The sequence below is a fragment of the Coccinella septempunctata genome, chromosome 2 (assembly GCF_907165205.1).
Source record: "Coccinella septempunctata chromosome 2, icCocSept1.1, whole genome shotgun sequence".
NCBI lineage: Eukaryota > Metazoa > Arthropoda > Insecta > Coleoptera > Coccinellidae > Coccinella > Coccinella septempunctata.
The window spans coordinates 3830149-3847115 of record NC_058190.1 but is presented as its reverse complement, the minus strand read 5'-3'; the positions used below and the strand labels follow the sequence as shown (position 1 = coordinate 3847115).

The following is a 16967-nucleotide window of genomic DNA, read 5'->3' as shown; positions in this document are numbered from 1 at the left end:
ACATTTATTTTAAAGGTCTAGAGACGTTGCAGGTTCGCTGTAATAAATGTATCCGATTAAGAGGAGAATATGTTGAGTAATAAAATATTTTGACATTGAAATTTTGTTTGGTTCTATAGTAGGTTAAGAATTTTTCAATATATCCTCGTATCATCGAAACCACGGAACAAATTAGTGAAAATTTGATTGATTCGCAGAAAATGTTTAACGAAATGACCACTACTGAACACAATTCAAATTCTGATCAATATCTCGAAAACTAACAGAATTGAATGAAAAAAAATTGAAATGCTGAACTCAAAATGAGAAGACCTTTCAAATGAGGTATACGTAGATATCACACTTACCTCATCTTCCCTATTTCAAATCTCTTTTCTTTTCATAGGATGATTTGGAATTAAAATAAGCTTTGAACATATACATCAATTTAATATATCGACAACAACAATATTCCTAACATGTTAATTAATTATATTACAGACTCATAACACCAATAATCAGTGGAAATAATATCATTTACACTTTTATGACATAAATATTTCAAAATGGTACACATCAACTACACGATTTTTGGAATATATCCTCTGAGACAAAATTTCCATATTGAAAACGATAAAAATTAACCTTCCAATCAGGTTAGTTGTCTTCTGGTTCAGGAACAGGCTTGTTGGCTCCCTTAAAAGAAAGAGACAATCAGTTAATAGAAAAAACAGCACAAACTAGCAGTTTCGGGATGTCCTCATATGAAGCAGACAGAGAAAAGAAGTGAGTTTTTTCAATATTTGCTATAGAAAATATTCGTTATCAAAATTTCATTTTTCCAGGAGTTTTTGGTTCGAATAACAAAATTTGTGCACATTACAGGACAATTTTTAAAGAAATTCGACTGATTTTCTTTACGAATGATTGAAATTCATTTTGTTCATGAGAGGTGGATGAAAATATAGGGTGTTTCAAGAAAAGGTAACTGCCTTGCTAGAATAGAGAGAACACGATAAAATAAGTTGGATCTGTTCGGTAGTCGAGTGTCCCCTGTCAAGTAGGTATATTGCTCAAAGATTGATAGAAATACACATAAATTTCTTTTTATTCGTGGTTTTATTATTTAAGTTATCTGGAACATCTGTTATGCATGTGTTCTTTTAGGCAAAACTGAGTCTTTTATCATTTTTTTTTCTTGTTTTACTTTATCTAGCCCTTGCCTTCTAAAATCGATTATTTGTAGTAGACTGCAGATGGTGGCGTCAAAAATCATATGGTATTTGTTGCTAAACGTGTTTTTCTCTCGTTTGAACCATAAGTTCGACTCGAATTGAAAATAATTGAAGAAATATTGACTGCAATATCGATGCATCACTCATCAAGTAGCTTTTTGACTCTTTGTTGTATATTTGGACCATTTTGTTCCAAATTTTCATAAATTGTTTTATAGAAATTATGCCTTGTAGAGTAGAATGATAAGAGACGAACTCATGGGGAACCAATAAGCATTACCGTGATTTTCGATGTTATCCTCATTAAATTATTATGCATTTTATTCAGAGCTAACTTTTTTTATAAATTTTCAATTAAAAAATCCATGTTAGGAAAATCTTTTTTCTTTTCTGAGAAAAAAGAAGAATATCATAATATCTGGTATCTAATCAAAACTACAGAGACTGTTATTTATCAGCTGACTGAAGTCATCCAGAAGACTCTGAACAACAAAGGAATCGCAATGTGGACCTTCCTTGTCATATTTGGAGCTTTTGACAACACGACACACGTGTCAGTCAGAGGAGCACTTGTGATGCGAGGAGCATCAACTACTCTATAATCTGTGGCGAGGAGTGAATGATAGGTACCTAGTATTATAAAATGGATGTACGAGTATGAGGTGGTGAGCAATCAAACCATCCCCTCTTAAAACCACTCGAGGAACATAGCGTCTGTGGCTTGGTGGTTAAAGCATTAGTGTATGTTGCAACGCTGCATGGTGGTTAAAGCATTAGTGTATGTTGATTGAATGCTTCAATCAACGATACGGGTACGGGCCACCACTCACTGTTGGGTTAAAATTAACAGTGCTGTCCTTAGGTGGCGTAAGGACACAGTGATAAAGCCTACACAGAACACAACTGGTTCTCCGAACTTGTACAAGCTACAAAAAGATTCTGAGGGGTACTAAGGTAAACCAACGTAGAATCAGAATAATTCGATAATAACATCATAAGGAGGAGTAATACGCGCTATAGCGGATGATCTACTGCACAAACTAACAGAGGTTGAATTGGAAAATGAAGCAACAAACCTAGATGTGAAGCTTGACAGAGGACTAACATGGAAAAACCACATCAAATGTGCAGTTGATGAAACAAAAGCCACTATGAGTAGACTTTATCCACTCACAGGCAGAAGCAGTAATATGAATAAGAACATCAAATTGACGATGATTAAAACTATCGCGCGACCACAACTCACATATGGATCGGCGGCATGGGGCTTCGCAGCCAATACCCACATCAAGAGAATACAGGCCACTGAGAATAAACTCCTTAGAATGGCGATGGATGTACCCTGGTTTGTTAGGAACAAAAAAATCTACAAGGACTTGGAATGGAAACCAATTACAGAATTTATGAAGAGAAAGGCGGAAAGGATATTCGACAAAGCCAAACAACATCCAAATGAGGAACTACGAAGATTAGTCGACTACTATCCAACAGAAGAAGCTAGAAGGTCAAAAACCTACCACCGAAGACCGATAGATTAGTTAAGGATTTTAAGTAACCAAAGAAGAGCTTAACCTATAAAAGATATAGGCAGCATACAACTATCAACACGACTATGATCGTGTGAGAGTCCAGTCAACTGATGGTTAATAGGCAAAATGCCCGGAACCTATGAGGAAGCAGTTTAGGGTTTTTAGTGGGTCTCGAGCTCAGGAGAGTGAGAATCCCCACACTTGTTCCCCCTCAGGAGAGGGTGTGTTCGTTTGTCTCGCAGATTTTTCCCCTGCTACATCAAAAAAAAAAACCAACAGAGTTTGTGATATTTGTGTTTACATGAAAAACTGCGTAAATTGTAATGAAAATTGGTCCGCTCAAGCATTTTTCTACAAAGTTGTAAATACCGAAGATGTTACGACTATTGTGCGTAACTTTTTACTCACTCTGTTTACGAAGGTACTATGTATGCAGGCATTAGAAAATTGCCTCCACAAACCAAACAGAGAGTTTATTCTTGCTAATTGTTTACTCACCTTGAGTCGAACTCCGTACATGGAATAAAATGTGACTGTCGAAACACTTGTTTGTGCGGTATTTTTGTTGAAAACTAAACACTTGTCATAAGGCGGACAATAGAGATGGAGGCTGATAGCTGTGTCAACGTTTGAAGAATTTTCTACTCGATGAAGACCAATTGAGTCTGTGAAAAAAAAAGAAAATTTTATAGAATAATTGACCTTATCCATTAGCATTGCAAATCGTTCAAAAGGAACTAGAAACATACTGCCAAGAATATTGATGTTTTCCGAAGATGCATTTTGTTTCGAATCATCTGAATATTTAAACAGGGTGTTCAAAAAAAAAGGTGCCTCGTCTTTAGGATAGGTTATACACATTTTTTACGATTTTGCCGAAACTACTAGAAACATTGTGATGAAATTCAATACGAATATGTTACGGAGGCTGACATCTCATGAATTTGTTTTTATATCTGACTCTCATAGAGGGCGCTAGTAACAAGGTACGTTGTATTGAACATAGTATTTTTGAAGTTAGATTCATTAATCAAAATTTCAAGTGAACTCAAATCTCAGTAGGTACCACTAAGGTGCTCGATACTATGTACCGTTTTCGGAATACTTTGATTTGAAAATTATGAAGTTACAACCGATGCTAGTATAAGGAAAAGATGAAGTTATTAATTAAACAAAAAATCTCGAGAAGAGAATTGTTTTCACGAAAACACAAAACACAAAAAACATATCTTGAATATGTATGGCGTTACGAAAATTTTCAAAAAGCAACGCTCAATTATTTTTCAGTTTTCACCTATCATAAAAACGGGGTTACCTTTTTTTGAAACATCATTTATACAGTATGTCAATTTGAAAAGGTACCACTCATAATATCCTGCTCCATGCAAAATCAGAAAAAATGCAAGAGGCATATATACTTCTTTCAAATTTATTTTAGCAGTCGGTTGGCCATGAAATAATTTTCTCAAGTTTTTGTAACTAGAACGAAGTTAGGTTGGCACTCATGAAATGTCGTTAATGTCATAACGCCGTTGCAACAACTAATATCAATTTTTATTACGAAAATTCGAAAATGCCGAAAGTGATTGAAAAAAGAGACAGGGTTTCAGGAAGTGCTATTTAGAATTCAGGTCCGCTCATTCAAATAGTTATACCCTGATATTCTAAAATCCACAATACGTCAGACGGTAGCGAACATATTCAAGATAAGAGAATTTATATAATGTTTCATCTGAATCAAAACGACTTATATTTCAGCTGAATATTTCCACAATCAGAAAGATTGTGAATGAAGAGTATGACAAAGAATTTCCTTCTATTGGGAAACCCAAAAAAGTGGTGGCATTGCAGAATTTTATGTTTGAGTGAATTAATGCGAAAAGTTAACTACAGGATTTTCGATGAATGTCATCGGAGAATGAGTTCCCTAAAATGGATTTTTCTGTTTTTCATTTGACTTCTCCTATACAATGTAAATGTCTTAAGGTACTAATAAATACCTAAATATTATAATTACATCAATGTATTAAGATGAATAGCCACAAATACGCGCAAGTTGCCCTGTTACTGTTTATTCATGTGAAATTTTTGTTCAACGGTGAAGTTGCATCTTAACTTGAAACTTCCTTCAACTCCTTTTACTTATATTGATGCAAGATGATTTTTATTGAAAAATTCAACATTCTTGTAATTATCTGTTAATTCCTTCGGGAGATACCCATTGCCAACCACTGCATTATATGCATTTCATTTACGGGTTAATATTTTTGAAATCTACAAATGATGTAGGCCAAAGAAGATAACGAACATTAACTCTCCTCAAGCTAGTGCATATTATGATATTATACTGATCTCTTGTATTTTCCATGCAAATAACTGGATTTGGTATGCCTTCAATCAGTTTGTATAAACTTCAATTATGTTCGTCAGATATTTTCCGAAGAGATTCGACATTGTGATAAAATACGTAATAACAGAAACTTTTACGGAGAACGGGCAACATAGCGTTGATTTAAAACCCAAAAATGTTTTGACAAGCTTCATAACCCCACATTTTCGTACTATACAGAGTGAAATGTGTCAAATTTCCATGGCCAACCGACTGCTAAAATAAAGTTGAATGAAGTATAAATATTGTATTATCCATAGAGTTCAGTTGAGTTTCTTCAAAAAGAAAATCTCTTGAGAATATATGAATTTCATGATATATAACCCAGCTCTGATAAATGCATTTTTTTTATTGAGGTGAAGGTTATGGAAACTCATTCGATCTTAAAGGGGTAGATACTGCTAAATTTCGATAATAATAATAATAGTTGACCTCCGCAATAAATGATATCCTTGAAAATCCTGAAAGAATGTCAGTATTCCTTAGACATGGCACAATATATCTGTTACAGAAGACCCATCCAAATACCGACCAATCAAATGTCTTCCAACGATGTACAAATCAATCACATCGTGCATTTCAAATCGAATTCACAACCATTGCGAAAGGAATAACATCATCGCCATGCAACAAAAAGGATGCACCAAAGACAGCCGAGGGTGCAAAGAACAACTAATAATAATTGATTCAGTTATCTGCAATCCAGTGTTCTCCAAGCGATGGAATCTTTAAGCTGCTTACATAGACTACAAAAAAGCATTCGATTCCATACCTCACGAATCGCTCTTGCTCTTGACGATCTTGAAGATTTACAAGGTGTATTCTAATATTGTCAAGTTCCTGAAAAACGCCATGTCAATCTGGCGTACTAGTCTTCAAAAATGAAAGCAGCAGATGGCTTCATTACAAAGCACCTATTCCAATAAGACGCGGAATTTTCCAAGGAGATTCGCTGAGCCCTCTGTGGTTCTGCATGGCCCTGAATCCCTTGTCTCATAGATTGAATTCTACGGACTACGGATTTGTCATAAAGAGCGGCAGTAGAACAATTGAGAAACTGAATCATCTCATTTTCATGGACGATTTGAAACTCTTTTCATCTACCAAAAAACAAATGCAACAGATGCTGAAAATGGTGGAAGGATTCTCGGAAGACATCAAAATGAAGTTTGGACTAAAAAATGTCGACTGCTGAACATAACGAGAGGGAAAATAGAAGATGGTACGTTCAAACTCAAGGAAGATGCAGAAATTGAAGCATTAAAGGAAGGAGACACATACAAGTATCTAGGCATAAAACAGGCAAGAAAAATCAATCAAAGCTAGATGAAGAAAGAATTAACAGAGGAGTTCACCCGAATATTGAGAAGGATAATGAGAACTGGTCTTAACAGCAAGAATCTGATAAAAGCGATTAACACCTACGCTTGCTCGGCGCTGAGCTATTCATTTGGTATCATCTCTTGGACCACTACGGATTTAGCAGTCCTACAAAGAAAAATAAGGACGATGCTGACAAAACATCAAAAACATTACCCTAAAAGCTCAATAGAACGGACAGAGTTGCCACGACATCTCAGGGGTAGAGGAATTGTTGACTCGTCCAACCGCATGTCCCAGGAAATAGGATTTCTGAACAAAGCTGCTTCGTCGTTGTAGTTTCACTCCGTTGAAGCTACAACAGGAACACTTGCAAACCGTCGAACACTCTGCAGAAAGTAAAATGCAGAAACTGATTGGCAAACCTTTGCATGGAAGGCACCAGAACGAGGTCAACCATGATTACGTCAACATATCTGCGTCGAACTACTGGTTGAATTCCGGAAGGTTGTTTCCTGAGACAGAAGGCTTCATCCTTGTCATCCAAGATCAGTTGATTCCAACAAGGAACTACATAAAATATATCGCCAAGGATGCCTCAGAGGCGGATGATGGCTGTCGTTATGGCTGTGCGACACATGAAACTATCCAGCACATCACCGGGGGATGTCAGAAGTTCGCGGGCACGGAGTACAAGAATAGACATGGTGCCGTTGCCAAGATTCTTCTTCTTACAATAGAACTGACCTCCTATTGCTGAATAAGGATGAAAACAGAGCATTATATTTCGACGTGGCGATTCCAAATAATAGCAATCTTCTAGATAGGCACACTGAAAAAAAATCAAAATACAGGGATATCGAGGAACAAACCAGGAGACAGCGGAAGCTAAAAGATATCAAAACCATCCCTATTGTCATTTCATCCACAGGACTGTTACCGAAGAAACTACCAGAGAACTTGAGGAAACTTCAGTTGGACGAAAATATTTATAGAGTCATGCAGAAAGCGGAAACAGCGAGAACTGTAGGTTCGTAAGTACATGGGGAATGCAGAGGAACACCGTCTGCTTCGACAGGAAGTGCAGGTGGATTAGGATTCCAAACATCAAATAGCCAAGGAGCGACCCGGACCCGACCACCACCACGAGCCCAAAAACCTGGAAAGGGCTCCAACAGAGCTTAATCCCTTCGATATCTGAGATATCTGGGATAAGTGAATGTTTCCCTGGAGAGGAGTGTGAAAGCCACATATTTATTTATCCCTCAAGACATTCACAATGTATATCAATGTCAAAATCAAATTAGGAAAATTAAGTTTCAGGAACTTATTCTACAATGATATCCTTGTCATCCAGAAACTCCTTAATACTACAGTAACTTGAATCAATAACCCATTTGTTCATTATCAGCTTCCTGGAATGAGTTTCAATCAACTACATTTCATAAAGAAAGCTCCTCCCATCATAATTTTAAAGGTATACCAAAGAAATTCACTACACAATATTTGATTACTACTCTTTTTCCCATTTTCTCATTTAATTGGATTCAAGAATTCTGAATGTCATGCTGTACCATGTGGGTTATAAAGTTTCCACATTGAAACAATTTAATGCAACAGAAGTATGAGTAGAAATTTTTTTAAATTAACTTTCTCATATTTTCATTTCTATTATTACTAGTACACTTACTGTTGATGTAACATGTATCATTTAGTTCTAATTTTGTTCGTCCAATTTCTTTCAGCTCTTCTCCTTCACTGGTGGGCCAGGCAAATTTTACTTCTTCTATAGATCCCTGAAGTACTTTCATGAAGCAGTGCGAGTTTGCATGGTCGTGTATGCCAGAACCATGTCCTTCACCCCAGCACAATAACATAAGGTTATATTTTCCATTTCCGGTGTCCACCAAATTTCTTGTGTATCTGTAAGATTTGATTATTACTCAAAAATTTGTCTTACAAATAGGACATAAACCTGAAATAATGGAAATGTGAAACAATTAAAAATAAAAATTACGGGTTTATAAAACTCTTCGTGAAAAAGTGTTGTAATGAATCCCAATTTTCTGAGAAAATTGGAGTTCATTTTAGTGCATTCCTTTCATTTCACATTTCCGCCTTTGAAAATATTTAATTCTCAAATATTCAGTACATTCATTCCGATAGGCAGAGTAAATGTAAAAAACCATTTATCTGTGTTTAACGTTGGGTTTCTTGCATGCCGTTGAAGATTTTGACGTTTTTCTGATGTTGATATGCGATAAACCGGAGCGGACGACGTTTTTCACCCTTGTCGCATTCTGGAATTTTCAGATTTTTAACGTGGGGGGGATTTGCCTATAAAAGCAGATTTTCCCCCGCGACGGCCCCTTTTTTACTCTTTAGTCTCTTTTGTCACTTGACGCTCTTTACTCTCTTGTCTCTGCGATTCTGTGCCCGACGAGCCGATCAGCGAATTCAGAACAAATTTTGTGTTACGAAGAGAGTGCTCTTAGAAATTAATTTTTATTTTTCGTTTTCCGCAAGTGCCTGAAATAAAGGAGGTAGGTCCCCGTCTATACCGTTCAGTTTCTTTATTAGACCTACACCGGTTGTTTCTTTGACACTGCTGTACTGTATCGCTTTCTGTTATCTTTTTATCGTACTTTACCCTGTTTCGCGAGTCTGACTTTTCCCTTCGCTATCAGTCATGGTGCGTAAGCCCTTGGGGTAGTGAAGAGAAAGTCCCGTCAACCCCCTTGTTCGCGTTCCCGCGTCATAAGTGTTGAAATAGAAATCTCTTCTTTTCTATCAGTCATGGTGCGTAAGCCCTTGGGGTAGAGAATAAGAGGTACCGCTTGTCGTCACTGAAATCCCGTAGTTGCGCTAAAAATAGACCTTGTCTTCGCTATCAGTCATGGAGCGTTAGCCCTTGGGGTAGCGAGCAAAAGTCTCGAGTAGATCCGCCCTGGTTGTGTTTCTTTCAGTTCTGGAGAAATACAATTAATTACATCCCGTATAGCAAGTCATTTCACTTCGCGAGGTCATCCTTAGTATCCATTTCGTCAGTTCGGATTGGCGCATTTTATTGAACAACCTTTGATTTTCACTGTACCCGGTATAAACTTTATAAAGTGCTCGTGATCGGATCGAATTTCCAGAATGTCTGTTTGCTGATCTATTCGCTCATATTTCATACCTACACATATTTCCGTTGTATATATAATCAGTTTCCGAAGGTGTGAATAAACTGGTACATAATTTGATTTTGACTACTTCGTTATCGCTACCACCCTAGATAACAGCGAACTCTGTCTTCGACTAGCAGCTACTCTGGTAGGTTTGCTATTCTTCCTAGTGAAAAGAATAGCTGGCGCTCGAGATAAATTTCTCCGAGGTAATCACGTTACAGTGTGTATAATCACTGATGATTCATTATGCCCTCTCTTATCAAATGGAATATTTATGGAGATTTCCTCATGTTGATGAAAAGAGCTGAAATACGAATTTTTTCCCGCGTATTATCTCATTTTGATGTTCATCTTATCTTTCAAAATAAGTAGGTACTATTAATTTGAGAAACTTTTGTTTTCTCGAATTCCTGATGTTGTTCGAGTTGATAATAACTGTACAATCTCCGATGCAATCCCATCATATATAAATTCAACAAACTTAAATTGATTCCCTCAATCTCAACAAAAACAATTTGCATCAATTATTATGAAATCCTTATCTCTTTATACTGGTAGTTCAATATATCATGATGGATATTCTAGAAAATACAGGACTTTTCCTTACTAATTATTTATTTATTATTTCGGGACACAAAAGGAACGAACAAAAAAAAACAGTGTCCACAAATCGGTGTATACAGAAGTATCACAAATTACACATAAATATCAACCTTTAATGAACAAAATACAAATGAAAATACAAGGTGAGGCTTTTTTTTGACTGGAGGTATAAGTCATCAAACTGAGTTATTTCGACCAAAATTGTCTATGTAAAATATTCAAGATGGCTGAGCAACAACCCCTATAGTTTCGAAAAATTTAATTAAATTTTGAGTACTAAGCAAAATTCTTAGTCCATGGTTTTTTTTCAAGTTCTTCTTGTTTCACCTGGTGAGAATATAAGGAAGCGAAAAATTTAGATCTTTTTGGCCGAGAATTTAGTGACAAATTTTTTCTTAACATTGGGTGGATTGTTAGGTCATTACTACGGGAGGTTTTTATCATTTTCTCGATTCATCGTGTTGCTGTGAAAATAACGATATTTTATGAAATTTCGTTTTTCTCAGGAAATTCACTTTTTTAAAAAATAATAGCAGAAATCAAGTGTACAGGGTCCTGCAATAGTGCGTTAGGCTTCCATAGCTGCCAAACCAGACGTTTTAGAAATTTAGTTGAAAAGCATTCACTTTGTACTTTCAATTCTGCATCTCAGGAAATTATTTTCTAATATATACGGTGTTCCCAAATGAAATTATTCAATAAATGAGTGATTTTTAAAATGGAACAACCCCTTATATTTTTGCATATTTTCAATGCTCTTCAATACCCCTACCATGATGCAAAATATTAGGGATATTTTATCAACGGTACGAATCTTATTCAGAAAAATCTGCAAAATTTCGACGAAACAGTAATTCGGTAAAAACCCTTTCCCGATTTCCAGAAGCGATAAAAACATGAATTTGATCAGGATTTCTTTTAACTTAAGAATTTGCATAGTCATCGTTCCAAATGATCAACCTCTCTTGTACGGGGTGTCCGTTATCAATGTCCAAATATGAAGAATTTCAAATTGTTTTCTGTCGATTTTTTCAAATGTTACACCCTGTATTTTTCCATGATGATGTGCACAGTCTATCTAGCCGAGAAGTACCAGAAACAGCCAAAAACAAGCAATTGGGGATACCCTGTATACCGCATCAAGGAATGATTTTTGGGAATTGATCAAAAGCAGTGGCGTCATATGAGGTAGATTTGCAATCGCAAATTGGAGTTTTGTCTTCATTTCTATAAGATCTCACCAGTGAGTTTCTGGCTGAAGAACTTTATCCATTATTGTAAAAGATTTTGGCGAAAAATCCAACATCGGCAAATAAATGTCGAAGTTATAGCTTGAATTTCAAGAAAAACAGTGGCGATGTTTCATTGCAACGCATTGAATCCGAAAAGTAACAAGGACTTCTCGAGGTGTTGAGATAACAATCTACCCTGCATCAAAAAAAAATCTTTGTAAATATCTCCAATATTTCCAAATTCTTGATTAAAAATTTTCGGCTGCCTTATGTTCACACTCTGTACAACAAGAAGAGATTGAAAAAAAAACTCTGTGTCAGTCACATATAGGGAAAGGAAAAGGCTTTGCATTTCTGGGTGTAAATCCAACATCATCAATGTAATGTCGAAGTTATAGCTTGTTATCCCACTTATACCAATTCATTTGCTGCATAGTTTAGTTCGATGCTCATAATTTTAAAAGGGCATGACACTTTAGAGTTTGAACAGTTGAATTATGTGAAATAATGGAATGATATTGGTACAATATGAATTGAATAGGTATCTTATGATTGGGTAAACAATCAGGTTTGTATATCTACTTGATCCCTAAAATTTTGAAATCGTGTGTTTTTTGTAACGACACTTGTAAGGGAATGACGAGAAACAATGGACTAAAAATGAGATAATTTCATACCAGAAGAATCTGTAGAGAGTTGTGGGACCAGCTCTTATGGGGGGGGGGGCACAATACACCTTAAAGAAACCCCCTTACCAAACTATAAACTACCAGAAAACTGGATATCAGAAATATAATTGTCTAAAAAAAATTCCAGGAAAATGATTGATGATTTGATACTTCGATACTATTTGCAAAATACAGCAATATCCTAAGAGTCATAGATTATTATTAATCTATGCTAAGAGTAAGGCGAGCACATTTACTTCCGTTCAAAATTTGAAATTTATACGTCAAATAAGCAACGTAATTTTCAAGGTACAACTGGAACGTTATTCTTTTCTTCACTTCTCAAAATGTGAACATTGATGACACTGACCAATACAGGGTGAATATTTGACTCGTACGAATATTTTAACAATATACTCTTGAGGTCGAAAGAAAAACTTTTTTCCTATACCGACCATTTTCTTCGATTCGACCCTGCTAAAAAGATATAGCCATTTTAAGTTTTCATAATGAGCTGTGTGCCACCCCTGAAAAAACAAAATAACCTTCAGAATAACTAGCTAAATCTGTGACACTACACATCTGTGGATCTTTCAAATAGAATTGCATTAGGTCAAAGTGCCCAATTTTTCGAATCTCAGAGAAATTTCATCAAATTATTCGAAAACGGCGAATTATACGAGAAAATATGAAGATATTTCACAAAACGTTCAAATATTAATATAGGGTGGCCATTTGAAAACGAAACAGACGAGATTACAGACGAAATAAATTTTTTTGATAGAGCTCCTTCGCAATACGCTTTGTTTGTTCGACATCTTGATTAAAGATTTCTATGTCAGTAGATTGGAGGAAGGAAGTCACAGTCATGGTTGTTTTGAAGCTCAAAATGTCGATTTTTCACAAAAAAACACTACAAGTGCCATGAAAACACCATTTCATTTTCAAATACTTAGTTAAGAATATTTCGAGAACTAACTCATGAAATGAAAAAACAATTACTGTGCCGAAATCAGTATAAAAATACCTTTCAAATGAGGTATCACAAACCTCATCTTCCCTATTCAAAAATTGGGGGTGAGGGTTGTAGTAGCAAGGGTTGAAGCGCTATGCGTCCGTAACCTACATCTTAAGTTGTCCCCCTCGAAACAGAAATCGACCTGTCCGAGCATTTCTATCGAAAAAATTGATTTCGTCTGTAATCTCGTCTGTTTCGTTTTCAAATGGCCACCCTGTATAATAGATCTATAGATCACTGTTTATTCACATTACCAACCGGAATTTTGCAATACAAAATCTAACTTACAGGCTATTACCAACCTAAATTCGATTCTCCATAGCCATCCGAGATGTCTGTCATTCTTGAATAATAAATGGACTATACATGATTTTCAATAGAATGATTTTCAGGTTTTAGAATTCTCTAATATGCAGGGCCGTAGCGAAGAGTTTTTCTGAGGAGGGAAACAACTCGAATTTTGGCGCCCCTCTATAAATATACAGAATATCAAAAAATACAAGAATATGGAAAAGGTGTATTTCGATAGGTAATACAAATAAAGTTTGTTAAAGAGCTAATATCAATGAACATGATTATTAATGAGAAACACTTTCCGAATATTTCAACTAATAAGTGTAATAATAAATATCTGACTGACTAAACTGAACAAAGAAACAACTTAGAAATATTGCTATGTGAATTAAACTCTAATTCTTCGCCCTTTCAGTAGGGTCCAAAAAGTCATTATTGACTCAAGATAAAGCAGAGTTGCTGCGATTTGTTTTCTCGAATTTTAATAGTTCAAATTATTCTTACGCTTTTATTACTTATGTCAGGATTTATGATGAAATATTGATAAGAGTATCTCTATAAAACCAAGAGTTCGAAATCTTTTCTATAAAATATTTCATAAATTCAAATTGTAGCATTTTATTTCTTCTATAAGTATCGAATTTTTGGGTCCAAATAAGCGGCGTCAATGAAATTATTTAAGTCTTCTTCGTTTTTAAATTTTCAGAAAACTAATCGATATATTTTCATTAATTTTCTGTTTGGACAAATGAACATATTTTTACGTATGTCTTCTTCGAAAACCTTCTTCAAAATCGTGTGACATGAGCCAAAGGAGACTTCAGCGATAAAACACATCACATCTTCAATATTGTTTATTAGGGGGTTCTCCCTTTTTCTTTGCACACTACCTGTTTTACGTAAATTGCTAAATAGTACTTGGAAAGATTGATAATCTACAACAATCTTGAGATACTCTATCCTTAAGTCGCTAAAAAATTTGTCGATGGAGTATTTCCACTCGACTTATTCTATTTCTTCTCCATTTATGGAGTTGGAATAATGATAAATTTTGCGAATCGGTAAAAGGCATCTCAACAATCTGGTGATAATTTCAATAAAACAACAATCAAGAACGCTAACGTGGTAGTTTACCTGGAGAATGGTACAGCAGAAGCCAAGAATTCGTACGTTCGGACGTGCACAGAATATTGACCTTCAAAATTCCATAGCCTACTTCACGACTAATTTTTTTGAACGCGCTTTATTTAAAAAAAATGTCGAACTTCATCAGAAAAAATGCATCCATATTTTTATTCAAGTATTTTTATGAATTCATCCGATATTTTGATTGATGTAAGTATAGAAGGTGTATCGAAAATATAGGGTTTAGATTTGTAGGGATGACAAAATACAAAAGAAGTGGTCTTCTGTTTTTAAGGGTACTACAACCCTTGACAAGTGCAGAATGATAATAGGTATTTCCTGGATGGTTTCTTGAGGATTGTAATTATTTGTAGTACGAGTCAAAGACTCGTACTGACTTTCAACAGTAGATTCTTGAGGTCAAAATAAACAAATTTTTTCCTTACCATTTTTTCTGAATTGGCTCGATTTAAAAGTTACAGGCTGTTGAAAACCTATTAAAAATTTTTATTCTATCTCACAATCGGTTTTATCGAACGAAATTAATTTCGGAATATAGTTTTTCATTTATTTGATGTTCAGTTTTCACATCATTACCATCACGTACCTACCATAAAAATACAAAAACTCAAAGAACCCAACTCTTGAAACTAAGTTGTACGCTATCCAGTGAATATTTGAACGTTTTGTAAAATAAAAGAATTCTTCATATTTTCTCGAGTAATTTGATGTACACAAATAAAAACTATCTCTTCATAAACTTTTTAGGGTTTTCACTCCCAATCTCTGAAACAAAATCAATTAAAAATGAAATCAACGATTTGCTCCTGCGTAAATTCTTGCACTAATTTGCTCCTGATTGGGAGTGAAAACCCTAAAAAGTTTATGAAGAGATGCAAAATCCTCCCAAAATAAATTTCAATCGATATCTGAAATAAAAACTATCTATGTAATTTGAAAAATTGGTTATTTTGGCTGAATACACAGATTCAGCTAGGTTATTCTGAAGGTAATCATGTTCTTCCAGAGTTGGCACAGCCCATTATGAAATTTTAAAATGGTTATATATTTTTATAAGGGCCGAATCGGAAAAAATGGTACAGGAAAAAAGTATTTCTTTTGACCGCAAGAATCTACTGTTGAAATATTTGTAGAAATGAAAGACTCACCCTATATAATACGTATCAAAATAATATTTTTTGAAGCTTTTCCTCAGGAGTTATGTAGGAAAAGCCGATCATTTTTACGTGATTTTCAAGGGTTGTAACACACAAGTACTGGGTTCGATGAGTCAATTTTTTTTTGGGCATCCATGTAACGAAGTTTTGAAAAATTCCAGAAACCATTCGAACAAATCAAAACCGAAGATTACAAATGTTCTCACTACTTACGCTAGTCTCACCTGTATCTGTCAAACTTCGCAAATTTCTTCCAATCGGCCGGTTTCGACTTATAAGACTTCATCAAATAATTCAAGAACTCCACATTCACTTTGTCACTGTCGAAGAGTACCTTCAGTTCCCTGATCAGATCGTCGAGGCTGTTTATAACAGGCAGAAAAGTGCCTAGATGTTTGTTCGCGGTAAAATCACAAATTCTACCCTCCTTCTCACTATCTTCGTTAAATCGGCACAGAGACATATTTTTCGAGGAACAACTATCACAGAAACCTTCTCAACGCCGCAAAATTCAACAGTCTCACAAGGTTGCTTCGAATTTTGAGCTGTTGTTATTGATAACGTTTATCTTGGGTCAATTCTATACATCTTGTAATAATTCAAAACAAAATTGTGAAACGAGCGCTGCTTTTTCAGATGTCAAGTTGAACGTATCATTATCGTGATGGTCTTGCAGAGAATATTCTGCTGAAATTGTTGTTCCGAACTGTCGGAAATGGTAGCCGTGGTCGCTTTAAATTCTTTCTCGAAATGAGGCTAAAACTGTACTAGGAATACATTTACTTGAGATAATAATTGGACGCGTATGCAGCTAAACAGGTGAATAGATGTAGATTGAACAGAGGAAATTACGTTTGTAGGCATCCACTGTCCATAAGTAAAGTGATATTTAACTGGCTCCGATAATGAGTGATTTATTTAATCGTCAAGTTATCGTCAGGTTCTATTTCGTCCAAGAAGTTCTTAAAAGGTATCCACTGATTATAACCGATAGGTACGCAGGAGAATTATTTCAATACATCGTTCCATAATTTCCAACAATTCGTTGTAAATTATTCTGCTTTAAGTATTCCTTCCCCTAAAATCAGTAGAATACCATTTTTAATTTTTGTCAAACTCTTCCGGAGTTAAAGCCTCCTGAATTTCTTTCACCCCTAAAAATAGTCTTTTCTTTTTTCTCAGATTCCGGATATACGAAAATTACTGAATTTGGTACATATTTGAATT

At 35.2% G+C, this 16967-nt stretch overlaps 1 protein-coding gene across 1 annotated transcript; it reads right to left on the bottom strand.

Moving 5' to 3' along the window:
* Positions 1-408: 408 nt before the first annotated feature.
* Positions 409-16472, bottom strand: LOC123308265 (cysteine dioxygenase type 1). The gene is made up of 4 exons (XM_044890853.1): positions 15965-16472; positions 8143-8375; positions 3242-3408; positions 409-675 (listed from the first exon to the last, which is right to left on the bottom strand). The coding sequence occupies exons 1-4, from the start codon at positions 16201-16203 to the stop codon at positions 637-639; spliced, it is 678 nt and encodes a 225-aa protein (XP_044746788.1). The 5' UTR covers positions 16204-16472; the 3' UTR covers positions 409-636.
* Between the last annotated feature and the right edge of the window lie 495 nt (positions 16473-16967).

Excerpts from the sequence above, each read along its gene's own strand:
- LOC123308265 (XM_044890853.1), bottom strand. The coding sequence starts at position 16,203 with ATGTCTCTGTGCCGATTTAACGAAGATAGTGAGAAGGAGGGTAGAATT. Across the intron at positions 8,376-15,964 it reads GCGAAGTTTGACAGATACAG|ATACACAAGAAATTTGGTGG; the intron begins GTGAGACTAGCG and ends CAAATCTTACAG. Across the intron at positions 3,409-8,142 it reads TGATACATGTTACATCAACA|ACTCAATTGGTCTTCATCGA; the intron begins GTAAGTGTACTA and ends TTTTTTTCACAG.